Source organism: Bos indicus, chromosome 17 (assembly GCF_029378745.1).
Source record: "Bos indicus isolate NIAB-ARS_2022 breed Sahiwal x Tharparkar chromosome 17, NIAB-ARS_B.indTharparkar_mat_pri_1.0, whole genome shotgun sequence".
NCBI lineage: Eukaryota > Metazoa > Chordata > Mammalia > Artiodactyla > Bovidae > Bos > Bos indicus.
The window spans coordinates 46,230,341-46,246,403 of NC_091776.1; the positions used below are offsets into that span (position 1 = coordinate 46,230,341).

Sequence of the window (16,063 nt, forward strand, 5' to 3'; positions counted from 1 at the left end):
GCAAATGGCCTCGCCTTCTAACTTCCCCCAAATTACCATCTGGTCCTGCTGGGGACCTGACTGACATGGGCCAAAGTCCAGCCTGCACCCTCACATATTTCAGCACACTTGAGCCACGACCCCTCTGCTGGTCATCTGTGCCTGAGATTACACGTGGAGAGGTCCCATTTGTTTATTCTGTTTTTATTTCCATGACTCTGGGAGGTGGGTCAAGGAGGAATCTTGCACAACAAAAGAAACAATAAACAAGGTTCAGACAACCCTCAGAATGGGAGAAAACAACTGCAAAAGAAACAACTGACAAAGGATTAATCTCCAGAATATATACAAGCAGCTCACATAGCTCAGTATCAGAAAAGCAAAAAGTCCAATCCAAAGATGGGCAGAAGACCTAAATAGACATTTCTCCAAAGAAGACATACAGATGGCCAATAAACACATGAAAAGACTGTCAACATCCCTAATTATCAGAGAAATGCAAATTAAAACTATAGTGAGGTATCATCTCACTCCAGTCAGAATGGCCATCATCAGAAAATCTACAAAAAATAAATGTTGGAGAGGATGTGGAGAAAAAGGAACTCTCCTACACTGTTGGTGGGAATGTAAATGGATATGGCCATTATGGAGAACAGTATGGAGATTCCTTGAAAAACTAGGAATAAATCTACCATACAGCCCAGGAATCCTACTACTGGCATATACCCTGCTAAGTTAAGCTAAGCTAAGCTAAGTCGCTTCAGTTATGTCCGACTCTGTGTGACCCCATAGACGGAAGCCCACCAGGCTCCGCCGTCCCTGGGATTCTCCAGGCAAGAACACTGAAGTGGGTTGCCATTTCCTTCTCCAATGCATGAAAGAGAAAAGTGAAAGTGAAGTTGCTCAGTCGTGTCCGACTCTTAGTGACCCCACGGACTGCAGCCCACCAGGCTCCTCCATCCATGGGATTTTCCAGGCAAGAGTACTGGAGTGGGGTGCCATTGCCTTCTCCAATATACCCTGAGGAAACCACAATTCCAAAAGACACATGTACCCCAGTGTTCATTGCACACCGTTTACAATAGTCAAGACATGGAAGCAACCTAGATGTCCATTAACAGATGAATGGATAAAGAAGATGTGGTACATATATACAGTGGAATATTACTCAGCCATAAAAAAGAATGGATTTGAGTCAGTTCTAGTGAGGTGGATGAAACTAGAGCCTGTTATACAGAGCAAAGTAAGTCAGAAAGAGAAAAACAAATATCATGTATTAACACATATATATGGAATCTAGAAAAATGGTGTTGAGGAGCCTATTTGCAGGAAGGAATGGAGACACAGATGCAGAGAATGGACCTGTGGACACGGACGCCATGGGTGGGGGGGAGAGAGTGGAACAAATGGAGAAAGCAGCATGAACATAGGTACACTGTCACGTGCAAGGCGGGGAACTGCTGAGACGCTGCCGTGTAACGCAGGCAGCCCAGTCTGGTGCTCTGTGGGATGGGATGGGAGAGGGGAGGGAAACTCCACAGGGAGGGGATACGTGTATGTCTGACTCAAGTTGTTGTACAATAGAAACCAACACAACATTGCAAAAATTTAAAAATTAAAAAAAGAAAGAAAGCATAGAGAGGATGGAAGAGTTCAGGATCTCTAGGGCAGATCTGGGAACTCTGAAATCTGCAAGCAGAATACCCAAGCACATGGAGAGATGAGTTCTGGTCCTCAAGCAAGAGAAATCAGCATGCGTGGAACAAAAAAAGCAGTCTCATTAAAAGACCACTCCAAGTACGAGGGCCCCACAGGTGAACCAGAAGGCTGAGTGCCAAAGAACTGATGCTTTTGGATTGTGGTGCTGGAGAAGATTCTTGAGAGTCCCATGGACAGCAAGAAGATCAAACCAGTCAATCCTAAAGGAAATCAACCCTGAATATTCATTGGAAAGACTGGGGCTGAAGCAGAAGCTCCAATACTTTGGCCACCTGATGTTAAGAGCCAATTCATTGGAAAAGAGCCTGATGCTGGGAAAGATCAAGGACAGGAGGAGAAGTGGGTGACAGAGGATGAGATGGTTGGATAGCATCACTGAATCAATGGACATGAGTTTGAGCAAACTCTAGGAGATGGTGAAGGACAGGGAAGCTTGGTGTGCTGCAGTCCATAGGGTCGCAAAGAGTTGGACATGACTGACCGACTGAACAACAGCAACAGGTAAACCAGGTTGTACAGGGAGATTTAATACAAAAAGTAAAACTGGAAATATCCCATAGTAAATGAACTCCTTTTCTAGCAAGTTCCTGCTCAAACATGGTGTCCTGCTCACTCCAGAGTCTATCTCCATCCTCTATCAGAGCTGCATTCTCACTGATGCTTGAGGGAGCAGTGAGGGGACAGGAAATGCTAAGCAAAGGAAACTTAAACCTCCTGAAAGATCTGAAAGATGCTGCACATGGAGGCATGGGGGAGAGCCTTGGAGAGACTTGGGAGAATTCTCAAGTGGTATGAGAAGCCTCTGACTGACAGACCAAAAAAGAGAGCACCCACCAGGATGGTGGACCTGACCTCCGTGGTGCTCAGGTGGCTTAGTCACTAAGTTCTTGGTATCTAGAAGCAGTTCCCTGGTGTTTCAGTGATAAAGAATCTGCCTGCCAATGCTGGAGACACAGGTTGGATCCCTGATCTTGGAGGATCCCACATGCTGCAAGCAACTATTGTGCTCCCGTGGCCTTGAGCCCATGCTCCCCAACAAGAGAAGCCACTGCCACGAGAAGCCCATGCGCTGCAACTGGAGAAAAAGCCCACACAGCAGTGAAAATTCAGCACAGCCAATATATAATAAAGTAGTTCAGTGGGGCCTCTCAAGAGACAATGGCAAGAACCAGAATCTCTGCCCCAACCAGGACCCTCCCCTCCAAACCTTGCATTGCAAGAGTCATGCCAACAGAAAATGCTAGAAACAGTGCACCTAGATTCCCAGCTCCTACCATTCTGCCATTTTTGCTTTGTCTGGCATCTCTCTCTCTCTCTCTCTCTCTCACACACACACACACACACACACACACACCCCTTCTTTTTGCTGAATCATCAGAAAGTACATCATGACACTCCACCTCTAAATACTTTAAGTGTATCTTCTAAAAATAAAGACTGCCTCCTACATAACCACCCTATCCATCACCACGCTCAGAAATCTGACCCAGCTTCAACCCGTGATCTGGTGCCCGGTCCATAGTCCAGCGTCCTCAGTGTCCCCAGGGTGTCTGTCAGAGCTCTGCTTTCCTGTCAAGGAAGGGGCAGCATCCATTTAGTCACCATGTCCTCCCAGTCCCCTCTGACCTGGAACAGGCCCTGCTCCTGTCACTGCTTCCACTGCATGTACGTGTGACAGTCCAAACCGAGGCTTTACGAAACAGCCCTTGACTGTTTCTTCATGGGGAGCATCAGGCCGAGCATCTGGGGGCAGGATGACTCTTGCCACTGCCTCCTATCGGGGGATGCAGTACATCAGCCTGCCCCAATGCCCGTGAGACTGAGCATAACCCCTTGACTAAAGTGGTCTCTGCTCTCCAGGATGTTCTCACATAGTGATTAACAGGTACCTTGTGGGACAACAGGGAAGAACCCTGTCTCCACACAATCCCTCACCCAGGGGTGTCAGCATTGAGGATGACTGCCCGAATCAGTTGCTATACCGAGGGCTGCTACACGGTGATTCTGACCCTGTCCTTCCTTCTACCTGGATGGCTTGGCTTTACAAAGACGTGAAGACGGGAATTCCCTGGAGGACCAGCAGTTAAGACACCATGCTTCCAATGCAGGGCACAAGGGTTCAATTCCTGGCCGGGGAGCTCCCACATGCCTCACAGCATGGCCAAAAATAAATGAAAACATATAGCATTAAAAGTAAAAAGAAATGCAGACATTAAAGTTAAAGTCTACCCCCTGGAACATATCCTTCTGAAGCACAAGTGAGTCCATCACTGAGAGGCTGAAATCCAGAGGCCCGAGTCCCAGCCCTGAAGTCAAGGAGTCCCATCCCTTCTGAGTCCCAGGCCCATCTATGGAGGAGGAGCAGGTGACTCTGCGCCCTGTCCAGCTCAGATCGCTGGTTTGAAGGAACAGCTGTCCCAGCTGCCCACATGGCAGATGAACTGAACATTTCTCATCACTATTGGGCCAGAGACAGGGACCTCAGAGGATCCCTTGTGTCCAGGCCCATGCAGGGACAAAGGACACCCCCATCCAGGACCTGTGGATGGTCAGTCATTGCCCCAGGGCAGACATCAGTGGGGCCCGAATGGTCAACAGAGGACAGGTGGGGGGAAGAGCCCATCCAGCCCTGTCACCCTCCTATCCCATTAATCTCATGTGCTGACTCCACACCCCAGGCAGGTTTAAAGGATGTCACGATTCCACCACATCCTTTCAACCTCACACACAAAAAACATAAATGTGTGAGGGTAATAACACACAAAACTAAAGTGGAATGACATCAGCTGTGCAAGCAAGTGGGAACACCAGAACATTATCAAGGCGATTGCACTAATCTGCTTCTAATTGTGCATGGAATTTGATAATTATCTTAAAGGCAGAGAATGGGAGAACAGCCAAGCATCTTATGCAATGACAAAGGAAGAGCTTACATATGTTCAAGGGCACCAAGCTTTACTTAAACCATTAACTCAGAGCTCACAGAAGTCCTCAGAAATCAGGACAACCGTCCTATCTTAGAAAGAAGCAAGCAGGCAGAGAGACCACCAGGCTTGTGTCAAGTTCACCAGCTGGGCGGGGTGGCCGACCGGGAGTAAAAAGCCAGGAGCCTGGCTCCAAGTCTGCGTGTGAACTACAGCTGGCATCACCCCTGTGCCACCTTGTGCTACAGGAGCTAAGACAACAAATATAGGGACCACACTTGATGAGCCCACAGGGTGATTCTTTCTGAGGTTAATGTTGACAACAAGACATCTTTGCATCACGTGTTAACCTTAGAACTGAAGACCCAACACCTGAAAAATAAGTGGTCATCATCATAAAATCATTCTGTTTTGACTTCAGGAAAATAACTGAACACTTGTATTCATTGCTGGCAGAGTTCAGAGGTCCATGTTTCAGTGGGTAGAGGGCTGTGAGTTGGGGGGTTCTTTGCCTGTGTCAGTCTCCCAGCCCACAACTTGCAGAGGGTGTGAGAGCAGATCATGGCGCCCTGGGTCCTGAGGCTCCAGGGAGTCCTGCCTGGAGACCCCTGGGCAGCGAGAGTAGGAGAGGGATGGGAGGGTTGGACCCCTTAGGATCAGATTTTTGGCACCAGGGAACAGTTTTGTAGAAGACAATTTTTCCATGAACAAGGGGTGGGGTTAAGGGACAGTCTTGGAATAATTCAAGTGTATTACATTTATTGTTCACTTTATATTATTATTACATCAGCTCTACCTCAGATCATCAGGCAGTAGATCCTGGAGGTTGGAGACCCCTGCTTAGGATGGAGGATAATCACACCTGGTGGTCAAGCTTTAAGAATGGGGTTCGACTCCCCACAGCAGGGCAGACTTAGCCTTGTCCCTGTCCCTGCGGCCAGCACTGATACAACAGTGTCCACCAGGGCTGTGCAAACCATAGGCACTGCCTGGCCTTGTAAATAAGATTTATTGGCACTCAGCCACCCTCATTTCTTTATGTATTGTCCAGGGCTGCCTTTACACAGCAGATGTGACAGAAACAGTATAGCAGGTAAAGCCAAAAATATTAACCATCTGGACCTTTATGCAAAACTTTGCCAACACCCAGAGAGAGTGTGTTTCTGGTCACAGTGAATCAGAGTACCCACTGCCATGTGTAACCCTCTGCTGCTGCTGCTGCTTCAGTCATGTCCGACTCTGTGCGACCCCATAGAAGGCAGCCCACCAGGCTCCCCCGTCCCTAGGACTCTCCAGGCAAGAACACTGGAGTGGGTTGCCATTTCCTTCTCTGATGCATGAAAGTGAAAAGTTAAAGTGAAATCGCTCAGTCGTGTCCGACTCTTAGCGACCCCATGGACTGCAGCCGACCAGGGTCCTCTGTCCATGGATTTTCCAGGCAAGAGTACTGGAGTGGGGTGCCATCGCCTTCTCCGTGTGTAACCCTCAGTTCTGCCTTTGTCCCCTTTTCCAAGGATGAGGGGCGCTGCAGATGTGGTATAAACATGGTCCTCCCCACACCCTTACTCCAACCCACAGAAGGATTTGGCCATCCCCGGGAATATACATTTTTATCGATTTCACTGAAAAGTCTGTTTCAGTCTGAACCTTCAGCAGTGAGAGAGGTAAATATATAAATTGGGGCTAAGGCTGGGTCCACTATTCATTCATACTCTTGGGTTTGGAGAAATTTCCCTCAAATAGTCTAGAGGGCATATTTCCGAGGAAAGCGGGTTGCTTCGTTTGTGACTTTCCTGAAGAATTCTGGAAAGCACACCCAGGGTGCCAGGTTAAAAGTGAACCCGACAACCTGCAGGCTTTCCCCGGCAATCACGCCCAGAACAAGGCTTCCCTCCAAGTCAGCGAAACCACGACTGCCTGCTTCCCCCAGGCCTAGCCTAGGGTTTTGTACCAAGAGCTGGTCCCTGGTATCAGATGGGAGAAGAGTCTTCCTCTGAGAGAGCCCACGATAACAGGACTATTTGCATCATTAGAAAGTATTTATCATTTCTCGTTTATCTGTAGGCGGTTAAAAATAGCTGCCTGCTTTCCATCACACAGGCCTCCAAATACCCAGCAGCGGCACCAGTGTCTGAAACCCGCCCCCGCAGCGCCTTCCCATCAGCAGAGATAGTGAGCTTGCAGGAACACGCTCTCTCATACTATCAGCTCTTCCAGGCGTGGTCCTCGCAGGGCAGCCAAACGGGGCCTCGTCGGGGCCAGGGGTGGAGGCGCTGCGCGGCTCCCTCTGAGATGCACAGCTCTGTCTCCAGGAACCTTTTCAGAGCCTCCACTCTGGGCCGGGCGCTGTGCCAGACACCCGGGAAGACAGATGGACCAGAGCCTGCCTGCTGCCCTCTGCAGGGCCCCTGTCTAGGGCGGATCTGTGGCCAACAGAAACGGCTTTGCCTTCCAAACATTAACTGTACAAATGGGCCCCTTGGGCTCTTGGGTTCATACCTCATTGGCAATTTCTCTGCCCCGGCCCTAGGCTCTGCTTCCCTGTCCCCTCCAAGGGACCCCTTGAAAGGGAGGAACAGGTCCCACGCCTAATCTTTGCTGGGGGAACCAGCCCCTCCCTGTGGTCTCAGTACAGCTGATCCACCCCCAAATCCTAGAAGGTCATGTGAACAGACCTGGCCAATGAGAGAGCAGGATCCTCTCCTGCCATGACTGGGGCCAGGATGGGCACGTGACCCAAGTTGGCCAATCACAATCTTCCCTAGATTTCTAATGAAACTGACTTTTCATTCATGAAAGACAATTACTTTCCTTCTTGAGATCTCAGGACCCAAACCCATGTGGGTCTGAATCTACGGGAGCCAGCAATGCCTCTATGAAGGGGCTTGCCAGGAAATGAGTTGACATGGAGGAGAGCAGAGGCAGGGAAAGGAAAAACCAGGTCAAAGCACTATCTTCTGGGTCCCTGGATCCAGCCATGCTCGAAGCTGACTACTCCTGCCCTTCTTAGTCCCATGAGCCCTCAGTTCCCTTCTGTCTAAGCTGTTATATCCAACACAGTCTTGACTGATGTAGGCATGTGCTGCTCGTTTCCCATTCTACAAAAGTGGAAACTGAGGCTCAGAGGGGTTAACTGACTTGTCCAAGGTCACACAGTTCCAGGTGGAATGGTCACTCAGCCGGTGCTCCTGACCACTGCACTATCAGCCCAGGCCCCTGAGGCTTGCTGAAGCCCCAGTGTAGGCATCCCTGCATCTTCTTCTTTTGCTCGAACAGAGAAGCACCAGGCACTGGCACCACAAGTTCTCTGATAACAATACTGCATGAGCCTCTGGTGGCAGGGAGGTGGGGGTGTCCCAGTGATCTGCTACCCAGCAAACAGGCACCACCTCCCCACTCCATGCTACATGGTCCCCAGAAACTCACTTGGTGCTGGCCGGCTGGATGTTGCTCAAGTAATAGTGCACCGAATGGTAGAGAAGCCCCACGATGGTGGTCCAGGCTGGGGAAAGAGCAGACGACCAGACACCTGTCAGCATCCCCAGTGATAAACAAGAGAAGCACAAAGCCCCCATCAAAAGTGCTTGCCCAGCAACACACAGTGTAGACCTCAGACCTGGGAACCCAGCAGCTCCTCAAGGGCAAGGGGAAGGACATTCAGGGGCAGAACTGACTACGAGGACAGAGTTTGAGAAGAGATTCCACTCCATCCTTCAACTGTGAATGCAACCGCGGCAACCACTCCCTGCTCCGCCCCGAGCCAGCTCTGGACACATAGATGCTACAACTCTTGGCGGAGAGTGGGTGGGTGGGCAGGGAGACATTCCAGGAACACCACGCACCTCCGAAGGCAGAGCCCGGTCGAGCTGTGGTTGGCGGTGCCAGGCAATAGCACTGCAGCCATGAGCGTATGTCAGGGGCTATCTGTGCTTGCAGTATTTACAGCAATCTCAGCACTCCAGTGAGGCAGCGGATGCAGGATTTACAAGTGACCCAGACACCTGGCACTCCTTCTGCTGGGTCCCACCTCTCTGTGCTATTCCAACTTGGAAACAGGAATCATCCATTCTGTTACCTCCCTCTGCTAGCTTAATAGGAGGTTGGGAGGAGCAAGTCCCACAATGCTTCCTGAGTTCTTCAGGATATCTGTTGAGTGTGTTGAAATTTCAGGAATATATATTAACAATTCACGTCACATTTACGACGGGCCAGGTACTGGTGTAAGAGCTGTCTCTTCTAATGCTCACCACAAAATATTGGGGCAGATACTAAGACTGTCCCCTAAGTCACAGATGAGGAAACGGAGGCCAGGCAGGTTCAGTAACTTGCCCAGTTGAGTGGCTGAACTGGGATTCGAGCCCAGGAATTTCAGCCACGGAGTGGGTGCTTGTGACCAGTTAGTTCTACTGCCAAGTGTGAGAAGTTTCCATGTGGGCAGACCACACGAGGCTGTGATCTTGCTGATTCTGAAAAACTGGGGATTTCTAACAGTCATGCGGGCACATGAGATGAGACCCCACGTGCAGTGGTATGCATTAGGTCAACCTTGGCATTGCCCCTGGACCTCTCCCTTCTACAATTCACTCCGAGTGTGGGAGGACAGTCCCCTGAAAGCAGGACACCCCGACATCCCTGAGCACCCTTCACAAAGCAAACTAGAGGGTACAGGGAGCAGAGGTCAGCTCCCAAGGGCTGGGGAGTGAGAGCCCCGAGCTGGAGAGGGGACCACCACCCAGACTGGTCCTCAGTCTTGAAGGCAGAATGGGAAGAGCGTGGCCAGATGGTCAGGTGCTGAGAATCTACAACCCCCTTGACTTCCCAAGGTCCCTGGGACAGAGTGACATGCCTGCAGAGGCACAGTCATCTTTCAAGGGGCAGGGGGACAGTCATGATAGCAAAAATGGCCAGAGCCACCTGGGTCCCCCTAGAGAGTAATTGAGATCACCTTGGCTGCTGTCCCATCACTATCCTTGACTTCAGCTTCCCAGGAGGAGAACCCCAGACTCCTGAGCAGATAAAATCCCTCACCCAGCCACCCAGCCAGAGGCCACCCCAGCAGGGAGGGGAGGTGGCCACATCAGCTCATGGTCCACTAAGAATCCTCCAGTGAGCAAGTGTAGAGTGCAGATTGCCAGCCTGCCTCCTCAGTCCCAGTGCACAAGGCTGGATTGTAGTCTGCATTATGAAGACATCTCAGGAGCATCAATGACACATGGTGTTCCCACCATGGAAACCTGGCCCCATCGGAACAGGGAGGAGGGCTGGGGCAGCCCCTCAGCCAGGTCACAGCTCACAGGCTGAGTCCCTCTGCAAGGGTCCCAAGCTGCACTCACCTTGGCTGTGGAAAGCCTCGTGGGGGATCTCAATGTAGTTCTGCCCCCGGGCTGGGAAGCGGTAGTGGGAGGAATTCATGGTCTTGGGGAGCATTCTGGCCACTGAAAAGTCTAAAACAAGCCAGAGAGAGGACGCTGTAGTCAGTCAACTCCAGGGCAGGAAACTGGGCTGTAAAATCCCATCTGCTTTTGCTTTTTTTTGACAGAATGAGCTCTCCTGGGGAGCGTAATTACCTTTAGGAAATAAGAACCTAAAAAATGAGTGTCCAGAGCAGTAATTGTGACCATGTGGCAGACCTGTCTGACTGCCACCCGCTGCGTGTGGGGGTGGGTGGGGCTCCTGGCCTGAGGTGACCCCTCTGCCCTCAGGGCAGCCCCTCAGCTTAAGATGCCTCAGCACTGACTGCATCCAATCTGGCAGGGAGACCCTGGTGCTGAGGGGCTCCTCCTCCTCACTGGGGACCCCACAAAACACAGGAAAATGAAATGCCCATGACATTCATCTTCTAAGTGAGGCAAAAGCATCACCACATGGAGGGACCTGCCTTAGCCGACAAACTCCCATTAAAGCCAACCCAAGTGAGTGAATGAAGCTTCCTTTCCAGAAGTGTGGCTCTGGTGATAAAGTATTAGGGTACCAAGTTTCCCGGGAGGCGCTAGTGGTAAAGAACCCGCCTTCCAACACAGGAGATGCAGGTCAGATCCCTGGGTCAGGAAGATCCCGTGGAGGAATAAATGGCAACCCAGTCCAGTATTCTTGCCTGGAAACTCCCATGGACAGTGAAATCTGGCAGGCTATAATCCATGGGGTTGCAAAGAGTCGGACATGAATGAGCAACTTAGCGTGCACACATGCTCCCTAGACACAGACTCTGAAAATATCAAGAACCATGATGTCCACTTGTAGGAGACCATGTGACCAATATCTTGGAGAAACCTGCAGCTGACCCTAGGGAACCTGGTACCCCACAGACACTCCAGGGGCTGCTGCTGCTCATCTCCTGCCCTGCACTGAGACAGTTGTCACCCGAGATGAATCTGGCCCTTAAGTCAGTCTCAAAGGCTCCCATGGTCCTGTGTGTACATCCCAGCTGAGCATGGTTGTTCCGAGCTAACTCTGTCTTCCTCCAAAATGTCACTGCACATCAGACAATGTAGTTTAGGACAATGAAGAGGAGCATCTCCACTGATGGCATGTGAGGTTTGTGTGTACCTGGGCACACGGAAGAAAATGCAGGAGTGCAGCAAAATTCAACAAGCAGGTGGCATTGCCTGCACCCGCTGCTTCCACCCGCCCTCGCCTGCCGCACAGCCAGCCTCACCCACACCCCCACTGCCGAGCTACCTGCCATGGACGAGGAACCCACGATGGCGACCTGGGGCTTGCTGGCCTGCAGGTTGTAAGTTATGTGGCTCATGACGGTGTCGATGGTGTCTATCAAGCCCGGCACCACAGCGCTGTCCTGAAACAACATCACGACAGGAAGGAGACGTGAAGATAGCGCTCACTAAGCACATGCATGAGTCGGAGGCATCAAACGCACAAACGCACAAGATCAAGCTTCAAGTTCACTGTCAACATTCCTGCAAAGGAGGACACCCAGCATTGGCTGAGTGATGTTTCCGGCCAAGCTCTGGCCTCACGACGACCAGATGAGAGGAGAAACAGTCACACCGCTGACCCATTTCACAGGCGCGGAGGTCTGACCGCTGAGGTCACCCAGCCCAGCAGAGCTCACACAACGTGAGTACTGGCTGAGGTTGACCCCAGAGCATCACCAGAGCATCAGCTCCAAGGCTTCCACACTCAGACACAGGGTAACCGGACCTGGTCCTGGGTCCACTCTGAACTCACTGCGGACCTTGGCATCTCTCTGATCTGCACCCCCTACTCCATCCTCTTCTGCTTCATGAGGAGGGGGCTCATTGCTCCCAACACCCTCCAGGATGAAGACAGCAGTTCTGTCCTAATCTCCACAAAGGGGAGGGTACTTTGGAGGTGCCAGCACCCCAAGTCACCCCTGGCCTCCCTGACAAGCCTGGTGTGTCTCTTCCTTTTTCCAAGGGCCTCTCCACTCTGAGTCCGCAAAGCAGAGGCGATCCTAGTGGGCGCTGCCCCCAAGGAGGCAGGGAGTCCCTCCAGGACACCTTGTATCTCTGCAGCCCGCTCAGACTGGGCTGATTGCTCCTTATCCTCAGACACACGTCTAGCAGGGAGGGGGCATCTCAGTTCCCCTGAGGGTGTGGTGTGTGAATCTCTGCCATCATACCCCTCTCTCCTTCCCGCCCTTCTGAAAAAAGCATCCATCTGTTGCTAAGTGTCCCAGGCGTTCTCTCACAAACATATGCTCCATAAGAGTCTAATGAGCTGGAAATAGAACATGGAGGCCAATTTTAGATATTTCCTTTCAGGCCCATGGCCTGACTTCAATCAGCCAAGCACAGTTAAGCACATGAAAATCTGTGTTTCTGGCATGCAGTTCTGTTGGGTATGGCTGATTCATACCTTCCCTTTAACGCACAGTAGAGCCTGCCTGAGTCTGAATAGTTTCATGATTATTCATATTTTGTGGCAGAGCATTCAGAAAAAGTTCATGTGAAATGATGCTGAAAGTATATTTGCTCAGGTCCTTCTTGGCCATCTTCTGGGAGCTTTCTAGGTGGCAGTTCTGTCCCCCTGGAAATCATCAACTTTGGAGGACTGTGTCTTTTAAAACAGAATTTGTTTCTAGGGAATATTATATTGATCTTAAGTTCATGACTGTTTTTCTCTTCCTTTGCCACTGTGAAGTCTCATCCCATTCTATTTGAAGCTGTTCAAATAAAAAGTTCAGGTGTAAATCTTGGAGCAATCTCACTCATAATAAGAAGGAGAGGTCATTCTGCCACAAACTGGCAGATAAGTTTTAAACATTATAGGAGTTCAGGAGAAGGAGTACTTTAAACAATGGTGTGCTTGCAGCCCTTCCAGGCAAGACAGTCAAGAGTTCTCCTCTTCCCCGCTTCTCCACCCCTGCTGGGCAACTCAGGAAGTCACATGTTGAAACAGTAGCCTCAGAAAATGGGCAGAGCCAGGAATCAGGTCACTGGGCAGAGAAGAGGCTCCCCGGGCTCACATCATATTTGGCATGGGTGAGAACGAAATGTCCACTGCATGGAGCCACTGGGATGGATAGTCCATTTGTTACTGCGACATAGCCTAACCTAGCCTGCTTATACAGCATTGCTGAAGAATGCTTAACATCATTAGGAAAGATCCTAAATAAAGAGAAACTGGTAAATTCAGATAGCATATTTATAGAATATATATGCATATAAGAATTGTATATAATTATATATAATTCCCTGGCAATCCAGTGGTTAAGACTCTGTGCTCTCACTACCAAGGGTGCAGGTTCAATCTCTGGTCAGGGAACTAAAATCCCACAAACCACATGTTGTGGCCAAAAAAGAGAGAGAGAAATTTCTATTATACACATATAAGAGAACTGAAAACTAGATTGTAAGAAATACATATATATATATATATATATGTGTGTGTGTGTGTATATATATATATATGTATATATATATAGGACTTCCCTGGTAGCTCAGACGGTAAAAGCATCTGCCTACAATGCAGGAGACCCAGTTTCGATCCCTGGGTCAGGAAGATCCCCTGGAGAAGGAAATGGCAACACACTCCTGTACTCTTGCCTGGAAAATCCCATGGATGGAGGAGCCTGGTAGGCTATAGTCCATGGGGTCGCAAAGAGTCGGACATGAATGAGCAACTTAGCGTGCACACATGCTCCCTAGACACAGACTGAGCGACTCCACTTTCACTTTTACATATATATAAGAATATGAAAAATCATTATCACTCAGTCTGAGAATTTCAGGTGATTTTTATTTTATATGTATTTATCTGCATTTTCTAACTACTCCAAACATATTCACTTGTTTTATTTCTTAAATAAGTAAAATCAGGAAAGTTATTTTTAAAAAGAAAAGAGAAAGCATTTCATTCTCCTAATTCTTTAGAGTACAGAGAAAAGGAGAAGCTGCTTTGATTTCTACATATAATCATTCATAATCATGAAGTGTATATTGTCACACGTTTGACTTTTCTCACTTAATACAGTGATCTTTAATCAAATATGTTTTATTATCATTCAATGACAATGTGATGGTAAAAAAAAAAAAAAAACTACTAAAATGATAAACAAGCATACATTCCTCATGAAGAAATCCAACCATTTCCCTGCTCTGTGTTGAGGACAGCACCATGTACTGATGTTTGCAGAGCTCTGATCCACAGAGAAAACAGAGCATTGAAAATTAATCACATATCCTGTCAAAATAAGCTCTAATATCCCAGATCTCATGACTGAGAGATGCATCATTTCTCTTATAGATGTGAACTGGGCCATATTTATGCCACTTCAAGGAAGACAAAATGGTTCCCAAGGTACTTCTGAAGACCAAAATGTTCTTTTCTCTTACCTCTGATACAGCAGTCCAGCTGGGCAAACGAAGAACCTCTCCCACGGTGTTTAAGAAAGTCTAAAGGCAGACAGGATGACACTGCTTAGCATATATTCTTAAGCCTCAAAATCATAAGACCTTTCATTTTCTCATCTCCATCAACCACAGGCTGGGTTTTGCATATATACAGCAGTAAACGAAAATAGCTCTCATCAGTGCATCAGGTTATATTTACAAAGCACTTTGATAGATGGTATCTTATTTGCTCCAGGTGACACTCATTAGTCAGTGGCAAGTATTTACATCGCTGACTCCTGATCTAGAGCAGTTCATTTGAATAGAAATATAATGCAAGCCAAATTTTTGTTTTAGATTTTCTAGTGGCCACATTTTTAAAAGTTAAAAGAAAATAGGTGAAATTACTTTTTAATATTTTACTTAGCCAAATATAGCTAAAATATCGCTTCAACATGCAATCAATATAAGAATCACCAGTTTGATATTTTACATTCATCTGTTACACTAAACTTTAGAGCTCCAGTGTGTATTTACACTTAGATTTGAACTGGCCACAGTTCCAGTATTCAAGAGCCACGTGTGGCTAATGGCCACCTTATTACCCAGCATAAGAAATTCCTTTTCACTTTTTTGTTCAACTATTGGTGGTGAGAAGTCAGAACATCGTGGAAAATTGGATAATGAATGCCAAAGATTTTTATTTCTCATTCAATCCCAATTGGTGGGGTTTGGGGTAAATCCACATGATTCCTCTACAGGACACTCAGAGTCAAGTATCCATCCCCACATGGCCCCCACCAGAGGTTTAAAACTGATGAGCCACAGGCTGCATCCGATTCATAAAGGTCTTTTATTTGGTTTGTACACAACTGCTTTTAAATTTGTTAGCTGCCCACTTTTCTTTTTTTTTAATGGGTGAGATTCCATTTTAAAATTCTGGGTTTTTGCTTTGCTTGCAAAATCAGAAGAAGTAAACATAATGGTTAAAATCAGGAGGCTCTCTAGAAGCTCACTGCTACTCCCCATGGGTGGGTACTTCCCGGTGAGCCACAGTCTCTACTCTTCTTTCTTGTCTGTCCGACCTAATATCCATTTACTTTGTTCCTCTGGCTCCTGAATGCATTTGATTTTGCTACCTCTGACACTGTCCAATGTATCTGAGGGGAAACAGGGGAGTTGAAAGAGTAAATCACCCAGCTTTAACAGTTTCCTGTGTAGACTTGCATGGAATTTTATGTTCCCATATAGACATCCCTGCAAGACTATAGAAGGGCCTCAACCCTCCCTCTGGGTAGCCTCACTCCCACCCACTGAGCTCAACTGAAGAACCCGAAGTACTTCCTGCAGGAAGCCTGGAAGTGCTTATACAGGGCTGTCTTGGCCCCGCCCATTTCTCCATATGATTGGCTGAGCCACCAAGCCAGTTCCGTTCCCTTGGCTGGTGATTGGTCTAGGCATGGTCATGTCAGGGGAACCACGGGAAAGAATTTCCTGCCCTGTAAAGACAGAAGTGCCCCCTGCCTTTCCTTTTCCTCCTGGTCTTTGTCAGTGAGGTGTGGTGTTTGGAGCCATTTCAGTCACTTGGAAATAGAATAGAATGCCAAGGGAACTGCAATTGCCACC

The 16,063-nt window shown here is 48.6% G+C and overlaps 1 protein-coding gene across 3 annotated transcripts in view; it reads right to left on the minus strand.

The window, feature by feature from the left end:
• The window catches only part of ADGRD1 (adhesion G protein-coupled receptor D1), a 176,729-nt gene that overhangs the window by 121,464 nt on the left and 39,202 nt on the right, over positions 1-16,063 (minus strand). For all 3 annotated transcript variants that reach the window (XM_070769337.1, XM_019977882.2, XM_070769338.1), the window contains 4 exons: positions 14,441-14,500; positions 11,301-11,418; positions 9,956-10,066; positions 8,049-8,124 (listed from right to left, as the gene is read on the minus strand). In XM_070769337.1, the coding sequence (XP_070625438.1) occupies positions 8,049-8,124; positions 9,956-10,066; positions 11,301-11,418; positions 14,441-14,500 (365 nt within the window). The remainder of the gene's footprint in view (positions 1-8,048; positions 8,125-9,955; positions 10,067-11,300; positions 11,419-14,440; positions 14,501-16,063) is intronic.